This window comes from Falco naumanni, chromosome 5 (genome assembly GCF_017639655.2).
Source record: "Falco naumanni isolate bFalNau1 chromosome 5, bFalNau1.pat, whole genome shotgun sequence".
NCBI lineage: Eukaryota > Metazoa > Chordata > Aves > Falconiformes > Falconidae > Falco > Falco naumanni.
In genome coordinates, this window is record NC_054058.1 from 23118750 (window position 1) to 23140537 (window position 21788).

The 21788-nt window shown below is 38.8% G+C and overlaps 1 protein-coding gene across 4 annotated transcripts in view; it reads right to left on the reverse strand.

Moving 5' to 3' along the window:
• Positions 1-21788, reverse strand: part of BCL2L13 (BCL2 like 13) — a 44712-nt gene that overhangs the window by 12044 nt on the left and 10880 nt on the right. For 2 of the 4 annotated variants that reach the window (XM_040593980.1, XM_040593981.1), the window contains exons 3-6: positions 17010-17120; positions 15912-16068; positions 12593-12662; positions 7161-7304 (exon numbers count right to left, since the gene is read on the reverse strand). In XM_040593980.1, the coding sequence (XP_040449914.1) occupies positions 7161-7304; positions 12593-12662; positions 15912-16068; positions 17010-17120 (482 nt within the window). Of the gene's footprint in view, positions 1-6529; positions 6681-7160; positions 7305-12592; positions 12683-15911; positions 16069-17009; positions 17121-21788 lie in introns of those variants that run through there. The other 2 variants (XR_005827867.1, XR_005827868.1) reach the window with 2 other exon arrangements.

A 21788-nucleotide genomic window follows, 5' to 3' on the forward strand; every position in this document is an offset into this window, starting at 1 on the left:
GTGATGATGATGACTAGTTCCCTTCCTGGCTAGAACATGGGGATGGTCCACAGCACATGAGGCAGTCTTGAGGAGATCAACTTAATTCTGTCAAGGTGGCATTTGCAGACGTAAAAAAATAGAGCTCCAGAAGTCAATCACTGTCCTCAACCTAAGTTGTAGAAATTTTCCACAAAACTTCTACAAGTGACAAAGCACTTTTAACAAATGTGCTAGACTAGCCCTCAGGATAGGTTACAGCCATTATGCTTACAGGGTGAGCTACACCAGACCACTGTAAACTGGTAACAAAATATTGAAAAAAATATCTGAAAGCTCCTCCAACAAGCAGAACCCACCAGTTTGGACTCAGCTCTAGTCCTGCCAGTCAGTAATCTGAACCTTACTGAATATCACTCTCAGCAGTGGATTCAGACCACCACCAATCTTTAGCATATAGTATGAAATTGCTACTTAAAAACACCTGTCAAGTTTCAATTATGATTTAAAGGCAGTAAACATTAATAAAAATAAAAAAAATCAAGACTTGGAAACTGACTGTCATGACGACTATACTATTTTTCATAGTTTTCTAATAGGTCTGTTAAGTGTATACAAACAAGCTGATTCACTAACTATAGTAGTTATTTATCCTAAACAGGAAAAACTTTAACCACACATAAGAAAATAATAATAATTCTTATTTACCAGAACAGTAATTCTAGCTTGTTTCTGTAAAGCCACTTCTGGTGGAAATACATGTTCATATAAAAATTCTGAATGTCTGAAGATAAAAGTAACTTTTTTCCCTACGAAAACAGTAAGAGTAGTTGTACACATTGCATCTATAATGGAGATGCTATTAGATAATGAACATAAAGAGATCCCCATTAGGTGTCCGACAGATCATTTACTGCATCTTAGAGAGGACTTTGAAAGCCCTGCCCTGTTAGTTCAGAAGACCAGACATATGCAAAACAACTGTGTCTAACTCCTGTGCAAGCTGTGTGTATACTTCTATGGTTTGGTTTTAAGTGTTCTTAAAACCAGTGTTCTGGCCTCCCTGGTTCAGTTCTTAAAGAAGTATAGACAGGCAGGTAACAGTCCTTGTATTCTCACAAGGAATGATGTGGATAGGCAACTCATACAAAACTCATCTCTGAAGACACAAAAAAGCCCCCCTCCCCAATAAAACTACAGCCTGCCAAGCCACCCGTACACCCCAGATCTGTCCAGTATAGGCAAAAATACCGTATACAGGTCAGAGAGGAGTGCCACCTTGCAGGAAAAAAATAAAAATAAAAATCTATGTTCCCTGAACTACTTCCGCTCCCCCCCCCCCCGCCCCCCCCCCCCCCCCCGAAACTAAACAGACCCACATGAAGTCCCCAAGAAAAAGAGGACCTTGAGGCACAGGAGGAAATGCTGGCAGAACGCAAATGTCACCAGAGAGCAGTCTTTACTATGACAAAAAAATCAAAACACTCAACACAGCTAGAAAGTTTCTTAGGTAATAGTACTGACTGTCTTGTAACGTAACCTGTCAGAGACAAATGAGGTTCAGTCATCACTTTCCTCCCACTGAGTGTCACAGCGACAATACAAGTACTAGGTACCCATCAAAAAATGCATTTGTGCTTAAAATCTAGTGTCTGAAAAACAAAAAGCAAGGAGCAATGAACTGGCCTGTGTCCAGGGATCCTAAGATCTCCCTCTAGGGAAATAAGCAAACTTCCCACAATAACAAATTTCCCCAGAGCTGGGAGTGCGCCTGGTGTATGATTTCTAGCTGTAATAGAGGAGCCGCTATGTGCTGGTGAAGTGCCACCTGTGCCAAGGGCTGAGCAGGTAACGGCTGTGGCCACAGACAGCTGCTGGGGTCCCGACAGTCACTCCCACCTGTACGGACAGGGCTGCAGTTCCACCTGCTCTGTGTCTCCAGCCGCAGCCCTGCTCCGCTATGCCTCTTCAGAGCCTCGCTGAAGTCAGACCTGACAGCATTACCCTGCTAATCCTTCAGAGAAATGGATTACAAATGGGGCAGCCGACAACACCCAGATCTAGAAAAATACATTAAAAAAAAGTAACAAAAATTTCTCAGACATTTACTGTAGCATTCATCTCTGTGAAACTGTCAAGATATGCGGAGCCAAGAAAAACAGAGCAGAGTCCACAAATAGGACTGTACTTTTTAAAAAGGAAAAAAAAAGGGCGGGGGGGAAAGGTCGTGTGAACCAAACCAATGCACAATGATATTGCAGCCACTGCTGTCATCCCCTTCCAGGAACGCTTTGGCTAGAACAGCCTGCAGAAATGATCCTATACCTTCCACTGCCCTCCAATATAACCTCTAGTACCTGCAAAGAGTCAGCACCAAAGCAACACCCTTTAAGGTTTCAGTCTTATTGGTTTAAATTGAATTAAATTCCATTATTTAGAGACTACTTCTTCAGACAGACCAATCTGAAGTTGTTGGAAGGGAAAAAAGAAAGGAGATCTAGTCACTCCTTGATTATTTAAGTTCCTTCTCCTTCAGCCACAGCGCCTAAAAAATAAAAAAAAAATCTATTACTGTACCAAGTTACATACTAATAAAAGTGGACGTTTCACTGCAGTGTTCCATGATACAAGCATAAAGTATAATTATTCTGAAAGGAAAATTCCTTTCTAGGATTTCTCCAATTAGGTTGCCCTTTCTCACATCTCTACCATATTAAACTTGCTTATCTCTCCTCCAGTGGAGCACGTCTCTCTTATTTCTGCATTGTCATTCTCAAGGCAGACACCTGGACTGCTGCACAGGAGATTTTAATCTCCAGTAACACAAACTGACTACCTCACTTCCCTAGGATGGCAAGTGTCTCTTTACTCTTTTTCTCCTCCAGACTGTTAACAGACTCTAGTACGTAGATTACTCAATTGTCAGCAGAAAGAAAATGTCAAAACTGGCAGAAAAGCTGGAAGCAGAGAACACTGGAAACAGAACAGCTCTTCTAAGGCTGAGATATGAAACTGTAAACACTATTCATACTTCAAGCAAATTTACTTTTACTTTCTTCAACATGAGGAATTAACTAAGTTAAATTCAAATCCAGATCTGAACACCGTGACACCAAGAATCCTGGGAAGGCAGAGACAATTTCAAGTACAGCTCACAAATACCAGCCTCTTACTGACAGAAGGAAGGTTATTAGCTGAATACTGATAAACACCAATTACATGCACTTATTTCACCTCTTTCAAACACGTGAAAAGCCGATGCGCTTGTAACGTGAATGTGAATCTGAGGGGGAAAAAAATCAGCTAGCTTGCAAGTAATCTTGTACTTTTTCCTCCTTAAAGGCGCAGACTATTTCAACATAGATTAAATCTAACCATGGAAAACAGGATCCACAGAGCATGAGAAAAAATAAATTATTTGGGAGGAGGGGTGGGAAAGGAAGAGGAAAAAAAATCCTTACCAACTGACTGGCCTTACTGTGCACTTTTCCAGGAGACCAAGAACTGCTTCTGATGCAGCAGCATTCAGCACTGGAGAAGTCAGAGCAAAAAGGGAGGGGAGGTAGGAGGAGGGAGGGGAGGGGAGGGGAGGGGATAAGAGGAGAAGGGAGGGAAGAGGAGGAAAGGGGAGGGGAGAGCATATACACTGTATATCGGTTTGTTGAGCCCTAACATTTCTTTCGCGAAAGAGAAGAACGAAGCTACTGCATCAGGCTGGGAATTGGTTTGCAATGGTTCAAGACGATAAGGGAACGAGATCTTAGTATGGCTATTTGGGTTCAAATCAGAGAGTCAGAAGGAAGAATGTGTGCACCCTCATGTGTCTAAACAGAGAACCTGGAATGCCAAACATGCTTTTTGCTCCAAAAGAGAGATCATACTAAAACTTAAAGTCAAGCAGGGTAAATGTAAGAGCTGCAGGCAAACCTGTCACGGCAATTAGTGGAAGAGAGAGGCTGCCCAGAAAAAAGCAAGGTTTCCTTGCCTTCCTACAGTCCTCCAAACTCAACTTGCATCTACCTGCAAATCCAAGAGACGGTAAACTAGATGGAACAGTCATTTCATCTCTCCATTCACATTTATGTCACCAGCTGCATCCAAGCACAATACGCAGTGCACTGCAGATACTCTGAACACTTTCACCCTAAAGCAGAAACGCAGACCAAGAGGAATGTGAACAGCCTACACAACGGCCAGAATCATAGTATCGAAGTACTGTACACACTTGAACATAAAAATATGCCAGTCATTCACCAACCAACCATTACATCCCAGTCCCACCCTACCATGAAAAGTTAGCTGAAGTACAATTTTAGGGCCTGAAGGGAGAATGGGAGGGGAACACTCATTGTTTCAGCACACCATCTCATCACCGTACCTCTGCAGGACTGGGATGAAAAAATCAAAAAGCAACTTCTCATCTCAGAAGCTCTACCTTTAGTGTCCCAAATTTCACATTCCTCACAAGCCATGCTGATTTCTTGAAATCTACTGCATAGTTATTCAATTTATCAGCCTTTATTCCCTTGTGCTTGCAATTTTGCTTCTAGTTAATTGTTGTCCACCATCCTCAACCAGATGCTTTTGTGGACCTACAAGCCTCCTGAGCCCACAAAAGAACTTCCAAGTCTTGCACACATGCAGAACCTCAGGAGCTCTTCCAGCTGCACTGTGGCTGCGCAGCATGATGCAGCAAGAAGTCCCACTGGATGACACAGCTCTGTAAAATTCTGACTCCACAGATCTACAGTGGGACATAGGAAGGACTCAGATGACCCCTTACCTTTGACTGGCTACTTCCCTCATGGCAAAATTTGACTTCAATCAAAAAAATGAAGAAGATCCCAAATTACATGGTGACAAGGGAAGAGACAGTACCAGAGACACTAAAGAATTTTTCAGGTCTGCCCCTGAAAAGCTGACTCTGGTGAAGCTCTCCTCTGCTCCTGATCCACGAAAAAAGTCTGTCTATTCTAGTATCTTCTCAGTTTTAAGTAAGCTCTTTGCAGCTATAGGAAAGACCTACCTTCACACTGCTCCGGAAGAACCACAGAAATTGAAACTCTTACTGTCACAGCAACATAATTCACTGGAGACTCTTAGGTTTATACATTGCCCTTATGGCTCTAGCAAAGTACTACTGACAACTTGATCCAGCACACTGTAGCAGATGTTTATCTGAAAAAATGCACACCACCTGCGTGATGGCTAACAGCCTGCCAGGCAGCTCTTCCCTGGCTCTTCTAAGAAACACAAACTCTCCCACCCTGACCCCACACCCCACTCCCAGCACTGCCATCCCCAGAACACCATCCCACAGACTCGGAACAATGAGAAGCATGACACCCAGTAACAATGAACGTTTTCCTTACAGAAAAAAAAAAAATTACAATAAAACTAAATATTCCCTTCCTCCACATAAAGCCACAAGCCTAGTGGGTCCCCAAACCCAGCCCCAGCGAAACTCACAAAGGGTTAGTGCAGCTACATTAATTCAGCTGGAAAGAATTTTCATCACCTTGTCTCTTTCCTCCCCTCTTCTGCTGCTTCAAAAATAGCTCTGGCTTGTTTGCTGTACCGCTTATGTCAGTCTGATTTTATGCCTGACTGGATGTATACAGACAAGCCCATAGCCCATTAAACACCAGCTACCCAGATCTGTACATACATGCACAGTCACACAAACACAAAGCACAGCCCCCTCCCTTGGAGGCCATGCTGGAAAGCAGTGTGTTTTCAGAGGCTTTGCACTGTATTATGTTTATAGCAGGCCTCAAATAAGGGCTAGGCAACAGGCCACAGCCTTTTCTGAGGTTAAAAAAAAAAAAGAGGCAGAAAAGCAAAATAACATCCATCTGTCTTAAAGCTGCAAGCGAGGACTTTCCCTGTGATGAAAACACTTTGAAATGTGCGTGCATTTATCAAATGACCTAAGGTCATTTGGCTGGGTGCTGTTAGTGTTTGTGTCCATTAAAGACAAACAATCCCTCCCAAAGGCTTTGAAAACTATTATCCACGGTTGCTGGGAAGGGAGCTAAAAAGGTGCAGACATGCAGAAATTCCAGAACTGCTCTTAAAAAAAATACTTCAGGTGAAAACTCCTGAAATATACAAAGCTGTCTGAAGGAGATTTTTTCCTACTAGCACTTTTTAATCACTGGGGTTTCCTGAACAGCTTTTCTTTTTAGAATAAATCAACTTGCTGAAGCCATTTCACTAATCCCAGATTAATTCCATTCAAATCTGGCATCCTTCCAAAACCCAGTAATCTAAAGCTCAGCCTTCAAGACTCAGCTCATCAGCTGTGACCTGCCTCCGTGATGTATTTTTAAATGAAACTTTCTCAGCATGCCGTGACCCAGGAACATTGGTTACCATGAACTGGAGACTTCCACAAGGAAATACAGCACAAAGAAATCTTGATTGCTCATTCTATCTATTTTCCTATATAGGTTTAAATTCCAATATGCATTAGCTATTTTATCACTTATTATAAAAATTAATTAGTACCTACTGACACTTCTGTACAAAGTGATCCCTGACTACTTACCTGTTAAAAAAACTCTCTGAAATTTAAGAAGGGAAAAAAACCCAAAAGGTATACCACTTCCAGCAGCCACCAGAGTATGAAGGTAGCATTAAAAAGATGAGTCTCTGAGGCACAGGATCTTTGTTACGGGTGTTTGCTTCTAAATGCAGTTCTGTGTGTATATTAACAGGAAAACATTCAAACAAAAGCTCACCATATAGCAACACATTAGCATTTTGACACACAATGCATGAAAAGTAGTTGTCATTTGACATCTGAGGACCCCTTCAACTTCAACTGCAATCCAGCAACCCAGACATACAAAGAACTGGAACAGACTGCCTGGGAAAATTGTGGTGTCCAGTCACATAGGTCTTTAATGTCAACATCAGAAATAAATGGGTAAAAGTCAGTTCTGCCCTGGGGCAGACAGGTGAAATAGACGACTGCCCAAGATCCCTTTCCAACTAGATCTCCTGGTCTGGTTTTTTTTGTTTGTTTGTTTGGGGTGTTTTTTTGCTTTTTCTGGGGCATTCCTACTCTCATCTGCTTACTTCTAGCAACCCTCTTAGCTTTTACTCCTATTAAGATCAGTGTAACTCTTAGAAATAAGCTTTGAACAAAGTATGAGAATTAAACATTGTCTTCTTACCCATCCTCCTTGTTGAATGATATAGTCTGCAGAATAGTCTTCTAGATATGTCACCCCAAAGTTCACAAGTGCACTCAGTGGTTCCTGGCCCTGTCTAGTTAACTCCATCAGAAACTGTTGTAGCAGAACCAGGGGTACCAAGACCTTCAAAAAAACAAGAATTGTGAATAAATACAGAAAGTCTTATCAATACTACTGTGTAGGTAAAACAGAAAATTCATGTGGTCCACAGAGCAGGTCTGCATCTACAAATTCAAAGATAGCAGGGACTATACACTTCATTTTTGTGAAGACACAAAGCAGGAACACAACACAATTCAGAAAGAACAAACCTGATAGAAAGAAATCTGGTAAGCAAAACACCACAGCCTAACTTGAGAGTTTCACAGGAACAGGACCGCAGTGCTTTCTTACATCCCATTTTTTTCCAACACAAGATTAGGTAAACAAGCAGCACAGGTCCAGAACTTGCTACCCCAGAAGTGAAAAGATGCAACATTGTAAATAGTTTGAAGGATGTGCATCCAAATTGTATTCAAACAGCAATCTCATATATATTCTTGAATACATACACAACACTAGACAGTCTGTAGAAGTTCACACTTGACTTTCAGACAAGACAGAAACAACTCCTCCCAGCAGCATAACATTACAGACTTGTTTAAAATGATGAACACAACCCCCTCTCCACATTAAATTCTCCCTCCTATGCCAAATTTAACACATACAAAATCCCCCCCCCCTTATTTCCTATTCTCATTCCTCCTTCCAAAACTTTTGTCTTTAAATGAATGCTCAGCCTTAACCCAAATCTGAATTGCTCTGGAAGATGCAAGATTCTGTGAACACACCTCCTTCATATTATACAGTTCTAGACACTTTCTTCTGAAATTATGTTTTTGTTTGCCTAAACAACATGCAGTTGAACTTTTAAACTCTAAATTTATTATCCAAGAGCATGCAAGTGGCCCTCTGGGCAAAGTTTATATGCAGCACTTTGCCAGGTTCAGGAAACTTGTAGGAATTGAAGTCATTAGCATCTGAAAAAGTACTGTTATGATACAGGAGAAAAATATTTGCAAGCATTACTGCACCTAGTTTGTGACAACTGCATTGCATATCTATTCACTGTACAAATAAGCTGCACAAGGCAGATACAGGCTAATAGCACTGCCCAGACCGAACTCCACAGGCTTCCTGCCTTTGCCAGTCCCCTCTTCGTACAGCCTGGTTTTCTTCTATGTAAATATCCTCCATTACTATTGCCAGAAATCACACCTTAGGATGCAAAGCTGGAGGAAGATAAACAGGAAAAGCAGGCTGGGTTTTAGATCTGTACTAAATCCATGGTGGATCACTAAAACCAGATGGGCCTTAAAAATACCTATAATCTGATAAATTTAAGATGTACCAGCTGTTTAACAACTGAGAGAGTCCAATACTATGGCAGACAGGTTATAGTACTGTTCTTCTGGGACAAACAGTTAACACTGCAGTCACGTAACTAGGAACAAGACGGTGCTTGAAATTTAAAAGCTTTGGGGTTTTTTGAGTTTCTTGTAATTAATCTCAACTCAGGGGCAGAAGAGGTGCAAGCTTATAATGCACAAACAATAAGGAGCAGGTCAAGGTGAGGTAAGTGTCAGAAGACACTTCAGTCTTCTTGGATCAAAGGAAAAAAAGCATGCTGTCAAGACTAGGCATCTTTCAGAGGCTTTGGGCACACCCACATAACTCTACAACAGCATGAACATTGAGATCTCAAAATATTTGACATTTACTGTAAGATGAAGGCAAGAGAAACAAAGGCAAAAAAAGGCTGCTTAGGAAATGAAGGGAGTTTATATGTTGGCATACTGAACATGATTGTTGCCATCTTCCTTTGCCAATTTAAAATATCTAATCCATCCACTCCTCCAAAATTCAGCAAGCCTCTGCAGGCCTCCGGAGCAAGGAACCAAATTCAAACTCTAATATTTAGTCCCATGCACACCAACAAACACTGCCTGGTTTTTCTTTCCCACTGGAATTATTGACACTTCTGCATTTGAAACCACTAGGAACAGGAACAGGTTTGCGTTACACTGTCCCTAAATTCATGAAAGAAATCACCTTCACAGTACTTCCATAAAGGTTAACGACAGCTTTCTGTACGTAAGAGTAACTATTTGAATGGCAATGAGATTTAACTAGACCAAAGTAAAAATACAGCCTTAGCCATGCAAAGGAAGTGCAGTTCCCTCCACAAGTACACATGGGAAGGAATGCTAGGGGCTATTTATATTTTGACTTAACAAGAACATACACAATATCAAGCACAGCATGCCAAAAAACAGTTGGCAGGTGAAAACTTCCAGGGAATCATTAAAAAAACCACTTTACTATCAGAAGATTTCTGACTGTGTAAACAAAAGATTTCTATCAATTATACTATTGCAATTCCATAGTACAGTATTACAAATTTAAATGTATACAAAAAAAAATATTACAAAGAAAGTTCATAGACTTTGAAGGAGCTGTATGCAAAGTAATTGTCAATTCTGTGTACCTTTTGACTATTTCAACATAAAATTAATCTAATTCTTTACATGATTATTGTTTATGTTTTTGTTTTATTATTCTTTGGCTCCATTAATCAGTAAAAATAGGACATTAAGATGACTGCTAACCTACTTACCAGTTCAGCTGACTCTCAATATCAGTATTTGTTATCCTTTTATCTGATGCACAAAAGTGGGATTATGTATCCTGGAGTATGTATGTATGTAATGCTCAATTTTAAGCACAAAGCATAATACTCTGTTGCTGAGTTTTTTCAATTATTAAATTTATTTTATTACAGAAATAATTTGCTGTAAGTTTGAGGTGATTTTGGTTTGTTCTAATGAGAGCCTTATTTCAAACACAAGGTGAAGACTCCCTTTCTCTACAGAATCCAACATCATGCTTATTACTTCACATCATAATTTCTGAGAAATACACGAAATAATTTCTTTTCCCGAAAGTTTTCTACTGAGAACCAGCACTTCTAAGATCTGCGGGTACATTTTGCTTCTGTGGGATGTTAATGGAAGACCTGGTGTTCGTATGTATTAGCGTATCCTATAGTACTTCCTCATTCAGATACTCATGTTTTAGTGACTGAAAACATTCCTTTACACCCCACATGCTAGTCAGTTAACCAAATCTCTTCAGCAGTTCAAATGTACCATTGCACTCTGGAAAAGATCCACATTTTTAAGTGGAAAAAATACCAGCTGTATTTAGAAGTGTCTTCTTTCTGCTCATGCTTGCGTAATGCATAGGTTCTTTGAAAACTGGTATGACTAAAAGGGACACCTTCCCCACTGCCAATCAGAGAGATCAAGCCTTTGTTCACATTCCACCTCCAACCAACTAGCCAGCAAGGTAATCCATACCTCCCAGAAACATATGCTTACCTGTATGCCATGTTTCTCATACACACAACATCAAGGAAGATTTGCAAAGACTACTTTAAACCCGTTTTGTGCCAGAGATACTGGGCCTTTAAGTGATCAGTGTGGTGCCCTCAGTGCATCATATTCAATATATTAAATAGGTGGGGCTTTTATACATACCTATGACCGCAAAGACTCAGAAATTTAAAGTGAGATTTTATATACTAGTTCATAGGCTACTGGAAGTAAAAAGAGCATCTTGCTGTGCAAGATGCCACTAGTGACCCCAACAGATACAGCTTATGTATAACTGAAAACACATTTCATCTATTACAGCCTCACTTTATTGCTGTATGTCTGCTAATTAGACCTAACACTGTGTCAATTTATAGTTACTTTTTAAAATTTTATTTCTAACAGCTTCTTCTTTAGAGTAAAAATTAAGCCAGGTTGAGGTCAGAGGAAAGGTATCTAGATATTTTCTGTTATAAAATACGATTCTGATTAAGATGATAAAGGAATTTAAAAGGAAATGAAACCAACACAAATGTATTCCATCTCCTCAAAACAAGTATTATTAAAGGAACTGCTAGGCATTCCTGAAGCATCAAGCTACCACAAAAACAATATAAACAGATGCTGTAAGCAAAGATGATGACAAAAACATCTTCTGGATGATATTCTCAATCACAAGCTGATGAGGACCAAAATCCACTAGCCACAGGGGCTGGACAATTGTAGCAGCAATGAAGGCTGCACCATAAACCCCTAAATATGGCTGATCATCTACCCAGGTCTGTATCTTCAGGAGGTGTGTACCAGTAGCATATGGAAACGCAGTAGGCAACTGGCAAACTCCATCCACCTCCTCCCTTGCCAGCTGAGCCACAATGACTGATTTTATGCTTGTTTTTTGTTTTCACCAACTGGAAAGTAAAATGTGCTAGTTTAAGCCACCTTCTCGATAATCAGATTTCACGGTTCTTTAAACCAAAATGCTATGAATCACAAGATGATAAACTGAAAGCACACACACCCCGATTATAATTGGTGGAGCCATGGGCAGTAACTTGTCAAGCAATGTTTTAATAAACTGCTTTAACAGTGCCCACACCCTTGGTTAGATGATCAATTTCTGAAGCAAGCAGGGAAATCTAGTTAAGGAAGAGTATTTCTGGGGAAAAAAAAAATGTAAAGAGGGGAAAAAAGATTTCTTGTTCTATTTTAAATTTAAGACTAAATTTTAACACTCAACTTGTGATGTAAATTTGCAGTTACTTAATTCTTTTATTCTTTTTCTGATCCCCACTGAACCCATCAGAGAATGATTAAGATGACTTAATCTTAATTGATTAATTAAATGACTTTGAATCACTAATGAAAGATTAATCTTGGAACAGTAATTCTACTCATTCTACATTAAAACTATTATAAGATAGTTCATTTACAGACTTGCATATCGTTTTAAAAACAAGCTTCAGTTCATTTGAGATAACTATTACTGAAACCAGGTAGGCACACCATCCTTATGTTTTCTGAACAGTTTAAATATTGTGAAGATACTATCAATTTTTATTTTCACCATGTTTAGTACTTTTTTTTTTTAACATGTATTTTGAACCTGAGAGAAAACAAAGAAACACTAGAGAAATACAATGGAAACATCCATCTCTGATTTCTTTCCAAAACTGTTAGAAATAAATCTCTCTTGATAATTTAAAAATGTTTAATGATTTTTTTTTTTAATTATGTCAAGCAAAACCTCTTAACTTTTCATTTTACTGTAAAAAAGGAAAATTGACATAATACTTCCATTAGATAACTTCTGGTTAATTATCTACAAACCACATATTATGTCCACATCTACCATTCTGCAAGTGAAAGTTATTTTGTAACAAAAACAAGAGCGTTCTTATTCTTTGTCATTTGTGAAGCATAACTGTACCTAGTAAAAACATTACAGACATCAAATAGATGTGAGAGATATCAAAGTGAAAATCACTTATTTGGTACCTTGTTCCATCCGCTGGCATGAGCGGCTGTCTCTTGTGTACGCTCTCGATATTCTTGATATGTCACTGGCCTGCAGAAGTTAAATCAACACTGAAAGTTATAAAAGGAAACAAAAGAACAAGAATAAAATAAAATTCTCAGTTTTCAGAGAACAAAATATTTTCAGCAATATTACAGCAAATAGTTTTCAAGAGCTAACAAGTCTCGCATTTCAGAACATAAAACACCAGCACCAGACAGGGTCAGGAAGGCATCACCTCCTCCCAGTTACGTAATTTGATATAATTGGGTAAGTGAATTTCATAATTCGATCTCCACAACTTAAAGGACATTAGATAAGTAGGTTCTCTGATAAGATACCAGAATTTCTAAGCTCTTGCTAAGATTTTAAAGATAGACAATTCCACTAAGAAATTCATATTTGAGATAGAGGCCGATACAGAGTAAAATTTTTATAAATATAATATAGGCTGTGAACCAACACTGACTGCTTGACCACATCAACATTATGCGTTAAAGCCTTTATTTGCAAAAAGAGCACTTTTGATCACAAACCCCTCTTCATATTTCAGTAGATACCTCTATTTTAGATTTATCACATCTCTGTTTCTCTGAATTAGGATGATGAAATTCCTCTCTTTCCTCCAAGATCGTATAGTATCTTAAGGGTCAGTAAAAACAAATACTTTTTGCCAAGTGACACCAGAAGATGTACTGCTTCAAAAGCAGTTGTCCTGAGCCAGACCATGACAAAAGGCAAGTTCAGACTTTAGTTTAAGGGAAATGTGGTAACTAGTACTGGACAGAAGACCTCTTATCCAAGAACCTGTCATGATCTAACAGCCTACAGTACCGTAACATACTTGTTTATTAGGCATACAAGAGGACAGAAAAATATAAGCAGAATAAATAAGTATTGAATCAAATGGCACTACTGTAGCAAACCGGTAAAAGAACAGAGTTCAAGCACACTGGGAAAAACATAATTTGGGTTTGTCATTTTAAGTGCATTCTCTTAACTTCTTTGGTACATCAGTTCCTTTAAAATGCAAATCCAAATGAATCAGTGGGATGAGAAGAGCAACAGCTGCAGGAAGGATATTATCAAGAGATTAAACAGTAGCTCTAGTTTGCCTTATAAAAAGGCACGTGTGTCAACACATTTTCACAGGCATTTCAGACTCAGTATGTATGGATGGATGCATATACATAAATCTAAAAAAATACTTAGAATGCAAATATTTTCCCATAGAAAGCACAAGAAGCCTAGAACATCAGGCTACTAACAAGCTAGAACCACTTAATTTTCTAAGACCTGATCTCAGGAACTTTCCAAAAAGAATCAACCTAGAGTGCACCAGTTATGACCCCTCAAAGTCAGACAGTCAACCAATTATCTACAACTTTTAAAACATTCAAACTAAAAATGCTGTTATTTCAATTTACCATTTTAGACACAAAGGATGGATTGCAAGGCTTACTGATAATTTTCCAACTTGTTGCCAGTCTGTTTTTTTCAGTGTAGTGAGGTATTTATCAAAAGCTTAGCTCTTCAGAAGACACTAAGTGCAAGTTTTTAAGGTCACATGGGACAAATGCCTGGCTTGTAAAGGCAGATAAGCTTCTACCATTTCTGGAGGAACACACCAGCATATCTTTTGCCACTTAAGGAGGAACTTGTGCCCCACATACTCTTTTCTGTGGGTAAATAATTGTTAGTTTACACTGTACTGAACTTACTTTTTGACTCTATAGAAGCAGACAGTATATATATTAGTTTCTGAAAGTTAAACAGTAAGTTGACAGAGTGTACTTTTCCCTTCAGTGACTCATGGAAAAAGAGACAATGATCTGTCTAGTCAGATATTACATGGCACCTTTGCTGTGAAATCCAGGTCAGAGTCATAAAATCATAGGACAGTTTAGGTTAGAAGGGACCTTTAAGGATCATAGGCAGGAACTATCTTTCACTACATCAGGCTGCCCAAAGTCCCGTCCTATCTGACTCTGAACAGTTTTAAATCATATTGGTCATAAAAATTCAGCCCTTAGCTGTTGACTAGAGAGCTAGTTAAGGAATAGATGGGCTAGTTAAGGAATCACAGAACGGTGGACATTGGAAGGCACTGCTGGAGAACATCCTGTCCAACCTCCCTGCTCAAGCAGGGCCTCCTACAGCAGGCTGCCCAGGACCATGCCCAGACGGCTTTTGAGTATCACCAGGGATGGAGACTCCACAACCCTTCTGGACGAACTGTGCCAGTGCTCAGTGACCCTCACAGTAAAAATGCGTTTCCTGATATTCAGATGGAATGACTTCCAAATTTGTAATCTTCCAGAAGCCTGCCATAAAGAGCATGAGATGCCTCCAATCCTTGTATGGAAGGCTTAAGCTCCATGCATCAGAAAATTTACACTAGGCACTGATATCTAGGCTTTCCGTCCCTTGTTTAAACACTTCATTAACAGCTATGCAAAGTTTAGAGGAGCAGTACTAGAGATTCTCAGCTTCTTTTGAGCCATATTATTAAAACCAATCCACAAAACACAGACTCAGATAGCTATTTGCTAATGCTGCCTTCACAACTGCATTTATGTCCCTAAAGTAGCACCTTCCAATCCCATCTCTCTAAAAATGTATTTCGGAGGTCACTCAGAAGAGCCAGCAGTAATTCATATGGATCTATTAAAATCAGGCTAGTAATTTATAATAGAAAACCAAGCAACCACAACAATTTTACCAATTTGCAAAAGACATTAATCAAGATACTAGCATGCAGAGTACAATGTGGTATTTAAACAGTAAGCTTAACCTGGCAAGACAGCTCTTAAGGCACCAAGGTTAGCCCTGGGGCCTACCTTTGCTTCAGATGTGTAACTGAATGGTGGTCATAAAACATCTAACTACTATCCTTTCAGTGAATCTCTCCCACTCATCTTGAGCCAGTCTACAAACCTTCAGCTTCACTCTTAACTCTAAGGTAGAAGAAGTTAATCTGACTACAGCCCAGCATGCATTAAATTGGCAATGGCAACCAGCAGCTGCCAGTTTCACCAGCAACTCAAACTACTTGAATTTGTCTCAGAAATTCAATGATTGTTTATCATTCGAAAAATTTTAGAACTTACAGGACTGCAAAGAACAAATACCACAAAGAAGTTTTCACACATTACAACACAAAACAACAAAACCAGCCAGATAACAGAATGCTGTAAAAAAAAGAAATGCAATACAAAACAGTCCCATCTTTAGCATTTCAGCACCAGTCACAATGCCAAAGGAAACACCTTCCCTTTGAAAAAGCAAATAGAAACTCACTTGCTAAGCAAGCTCTGCAGTGCTTTGTGAAGATGTTCTTTCAATTCCTGGGCCACCTTTTCTCCCAAATGAGCCAGGCAGTCTTCTATTGAGCTCTCTGGATTGGCGGGACTGAACACTGGGGAAGTGTGACAGTCAAATCCTGTAGTGGTAAATGCTGACAGAAGAAAGCATACAAAATAAAACAGTATATAACATCAACAGTCTCAGATTTCTTATCCCACCAGTTAACACAGCTTACATGAGGGATGAAGAAATCACAGCTCTATAGTCAAAGCATGCTATGAACAAATTCTAGTAAAACAAGTACAGTCCAAATATATTCTGGAAGTGATACAAGCCATAGATGACTTTGAGCTACATTACCCCTCCAACTCTTATTTCACAACTGCATCCTAACCAATAAGATAGCTGAATGTGTAACTATTCTCAACTTTAAGCTGATATCAACCCTGATGAAGCAGCAAGACAGCCTTTTCCATGGTAAAATTTGCCCACGCATGGACATATCTGCAGCAGTACTGAAGTATCATTTTCTAAAATAATATGTTGTTCATATAACTTTTTCCTTCTCAGTTTAAAAATTCTAAGAAAGGTCTATATGGATGAATGTAAACAGATCTAGAGCCTTTCTACTTCAGGTTTCCAATTTTCAACACACATGCAAAGCAAAGATTGTTTCCAAATCATCCTTGCTGGGAGTCATATAAAAGCTACATCTACAGGTCAAAGCATGTCACAAAAAATAAACCTGGTGGAATGAGAAATACAACGGTTTAAATCCACACTCCTCTGAATGTTAGGTGCTAAGGAATGATTTCACTTCTCTCATCAACTGGAACAGCTAAGGGCTGCTTACATTTCATTACTTATAATAGCCCATTAAATGTCATTCAATTGTTTGCTTTGGCAAGACTCTCCAACTCCAAACGGTAAAGTTTAACTATTCAACTTCATGTGACAATGTGTAGATAGCTTGAGGGGGATGTAAAGAGATTCAATGTGTCCAAAAATCTCTAACTAGAGTACTTGTTACAAATTAACCACCATTACAGCACACACAGATTATCAATTGAAATGGGAAAATTAGAAGAGCACCTTCCAAGATTTCTTCATCAAGACGTTTGAGCTCCTCCTCGATTTCTATTTTAATCTTCTCCAAAGCCTCTTTCTCCAAAGCATGTTGTGCCATAAGCTGTTGTTGAGTCCCTAAAAGAAACCAGAGAAATTATTCAACTGTAATATTTCAAATAAGGATATAAGATAATGGAACAAAATATTGAAATATTAACTGTAGAGGAATTCAAGATGAAAGTTCTATTTCAGACAGCAACATAAAAAGTATTATCCCTGAAGGGTACTTACTACAAAAGTTTTATTATATGAGCCCAGAAACACATAAAACTACAGGCCTATTCAAGGTAGAACAGGTGATTTAAATATAAACATGCTTTAAAAATAAAATACATAACAAATGTGGCTTAGATTTATGACCAAAATCAAACCAAGGCATATAAACAAGCGGTCATCAAAACTAATACACTCATTATCAAACTACACCAAAACAAAGCAGGCATAGGCATAATCTTGATTTTTAGTAGCAAAATATAAAATTCGTATTGATGCCTGCAAAATCTACAAGAATACTCAGAACAACTATGCAATATCAATAAAGGGTCCCAAAATCTACTAGCTGTGCATCATTTCGCTGTTCATGAGGAGTCTAAAGGCCAGAATTAAATAATTTAAGACTGAGTTCACAAGTAACAATAGAGGCAAAGGATCCCACAATTGTCAGACAGTTGTCAATTCTCACCTCCTAATCAAGTCATTTAGGAATCTGAAATGGCTGCCTATCCCCAGAAGTACACATGTCCTGGTTTGGGATCACAAGTACCTATTCTGTGTGCTGACCCTAAGTATTTGGTAGTAAATTGTTTCAGCTGTATCATTCAGGATTACATTGACTCTCATTCATCTTAATTATTAGGCTGTAGCAAAACAGACACAAAACTGTTTCCAACCAAGCCAAGGTATTTAAAGCATTTGAATCTTTAAGGAATTTGCTGAGTGTCAAGTTTTCCATTATAAGGCCTTATGGCAAGATAACTACTCAAGGAAGTGTTCTATGGGATGGGTACTAATGGAAAGATTAGATGTCTGGGACAGAGTTCAGCTCAAAACTCCTGCTGTTTAGCTGATTTTTTTCTTTGGGTTTGCTCATCTCTTATTTCTTCCATCAGCTTTCAAGCATGTCTTCAAATCCCATTCTTAAAGCACACTACAAAATCTGTTCCATTAACTGTTGTTCTATTTTCACCAAACATCACTGAATCAACAGCCTACCACTGAAATTTTTTTCTTCCTTTCAACTCCTTAAAATGTCCTGCTTAGAGATGAAATGGATCTCTGTTATATGCACATGAATATAAAACTGAATTTTCTATCAACTCACTCCTGGAATAAATAAATAAATAAACAAAACTGCCCCCCAAACTCCCTTCCAGACATTTCCTTCCCTAAGTTTTAGGTCAATTACCAGTCCTCATTAGCCTGCACCTCGCTACTTTCAACAGTATCATCGACTAGGTTACCTAAAACACATCTTCTTAGCTGTCTTACTTCTGAATATTCTTTAGAATTCTTTTTTGGGACTTCATGTTCTCATGGGCCCAAGATTTAAACACCACCTCCTGGCCATCCTTCTGTTTATGGTGCCCATGTCCACTGTTCCCTTCTCATGCACCCAAATACTGACGACTCTCCAACCTATCTCACCCTTACTGTACCTACACCAACTGCCTACAGCTCTGCCTGGGCATCTAGGCATCATTCCACCCTACAGACATCCTTTACTCAATTAAAGAAAAGAAAAAGTGGAAGGAATTGTATCTATAATGTTGCTATCATCTGACTTCATTTCTTCCTCATCACTTGTATTTCACATCCAAATCTTCAGATAAGTCCTGCAACACCCAGTGCAGCTTTCTGGCATGTCTTTCTTCATTGCTGTTTTAAAGACAGTAAATCATAATTTGGTGGTCTTATGAATGACTGCCTATTTTATTCAGTTCATTTCGATTTGTATCTGCTTGAACTCACTTTATGTGTTTTATTACCTTCCCCTTTCATCATAATGGACACATAGTAACACTAGTTTTCCTATCAGAGTGTGTGAAAAACATAAAAGTAACAATACCAGCTAACACACACAGATGTGTAGGAAAAGTACACTGCATTTTCTGTATTTAAAAAAACACTATAGACAGTAAGTGTGCAGTCTCCTACAATTGAAAAGTAAGTTAAAAATCCCCAGAATCAACCCACTGCATGTGTGCTAATGCTTAAAAATTCAGTGCTCAATAGATAACTGTGAGACAAAATCTTTCTAAAGCAACGCACAAGTGTAAAATGTTTACATTTATTTATGTGAACAGTTTAAAGGAACAACAGATCATCACTTTAATTCCATTTTACTTAACCACACAGTTACTAGAACATCAATCACTATGTTCAAAATAACTTTATTTAGCTTCTTCAATCCCTTCTCAAACAGTCTCTTTTTGCCACGCTAAACAAATTTCAGAGGAGCAAACTGTTCCTCCTTTTGGTTAATGAACATTCACTAATGCCTTGTCAGTCCCTTTAAGTTGCCTCTTTGAACTACTGAACCACTGCTTCACAGTCAAGTACAACAAGTATATGCAAGTACCAACTCTTTATTTTAACCTGTGCTTCACCCTCTATATGGAAGGGATGAGGTTATTTAGAATAGCATCCATTCTCACGGGACTAATGTGATGATGATCACACATGACAAGCTGTCATACTTGATAACAAGTCACCCGGAAAACGGAAGGAAGAGAAATTCCACTGCTGCCAGCGTACAAAAGAGCTGTTTAGATAATCAGTGCTGCAGTCAATGGTTTCCATCTCGTAACACCCACAACTTTGCAGCAGCTGCTGATTCCAATAGCACCTGACTATTCAGCCCTGCCAAAACATCAAAAACCTAACCCTCCCAGACCAGTGACTTGGCACTGTTCATTCCCCCAATTACCAATGGACTTCAATTTTTTGCATCTACAATTGTATGTTGACCACTACCAACAAAATCACACACAGTGCTGGAGAACAGCATATTCCAAAGGTCCTAAGCAAGCATTATCTTTTTCTCTTTTAGACAGCTTCCAGGTCAATTTGCAAATAGGTAGAATAAAACAGTAAAATAGCTTCTAGTAGATGAGAACATTTTCATTGTTTAATAATGCAAATGGTCACACCAGAAACGGTACTTGTAAGGCCCATAAACACTGAATGCTCTCCTATGCTGAAAAAATGTGTTTGCCTAATACAGGCTTTTGCTAAACTGACTCTGAAAGGCCTCTTCCTAACCCAAAGACACAAGAAACCTCAATTACACAGTCCTACAGGAAGAAGTTAGTGCATTCTACTTTCTATTTATGTAATAAATGTTCCCTTTTGCACAAGCATGTTCTTGTTAAGATTTTATTTTTCAGGTATTTAAAAGAAAATGTATTCTGAAAGTCCATCAAGCACCACACCACTGACAATCAGATAATGCTATGACTACTAGGTAAAGGTAATACTTCAGTAAAACTCCACCAATAAAGCTATTTCAGAAGTTTAGCAGCAATACAAGACTAACCCGTTCCCCAGGTTTGATCCCAGGAGGAGGAGGGATGGGAAGTCATTCACCAGAGCTAGAGAGCCTGCACATCTGATTCTACATTGTGTCAAACTAAGGCTAACAAGAGACAACAACTACTAGCACCAACTGAAAAGGTGTTACATTTTTTTAGTTCAAGTGAATGCAGGGTGAATGAAAAAGAAAGCCACTGATGTTACAGATTGCTCCTGATTTATTTTTCTTTCATGCTTACAATCTTTATTTGTCAATATCTGTTTTCAAGTTCTCCTAGGTCTCTATATTAACTTCTGTATAGCCAACATTGACTTAAAAATGTACTTTCAACATGATTCTAGTATTTCTTTAACACCTCAGACTTTTTAAAACAGTAACACCTAAAATTTCTGTAAACACTGAATAGTGACAAATATATATAAAATCTCTTTACAAATGTATTCATTTCCTTTAATGAAAAGTATATCCATTACCCCAGCAAACTCCAGAACACACACTGCCATACACAGATGCAGCCCTTGATTTAAGGAATTTTTAAAAGTAGCTCTTTATAAACCATAAGAAGGCTCAGCTTAAAAGAAACTAAAATAGTCCCAAATATTGATAACCAAAAAGAGACAAAACTTTGCCAACCAGCAGCCAATTTTTTAATTTTTTTTTTTTGGGGGGGGGGGGCGGGGCAGAAAGGAGGCTTAATTAAGTGGGAATTAACATTCCTGGAGGCACCACCTCCTACTTCTCCAAGTCACATCCCAAAAACTCCCTATCCTTGTCTCAGTTCAGGAAATAGCTCCCTCATTAGCACAAACTGGATTGGTCTGACCTACAGCAAGTACCTTTTCAGCCTGTGACTTTTCAGCCAAAGGAAGTACATTCCGCCCTAAGAGGAAAGTTTCTCAGGAACGAGTTATTCACCTAAGCTAAAACAGCCTCAAAAACTCCTTCATTTCCTACAGACCAACAGTAGGTACTATGAAGCGTAAGTGAAGATCCAGGGATAGAGTATGAAGAAAACCAAAATATCCTGCAACAACCAGTCCAAATGTCACCTGATGACAAAATCCTGCAGTGGCAGCTATCCAAACCATGACTGTCAAAACCATGAAAACAAGGTACTACTGTTACATTTGGGATGGCCCTTAAGGATCCTTGAGCTCACCCAGAATGCATGAAACCTGACCACCTCTGCCTATCTGTACATGTATTTCCTG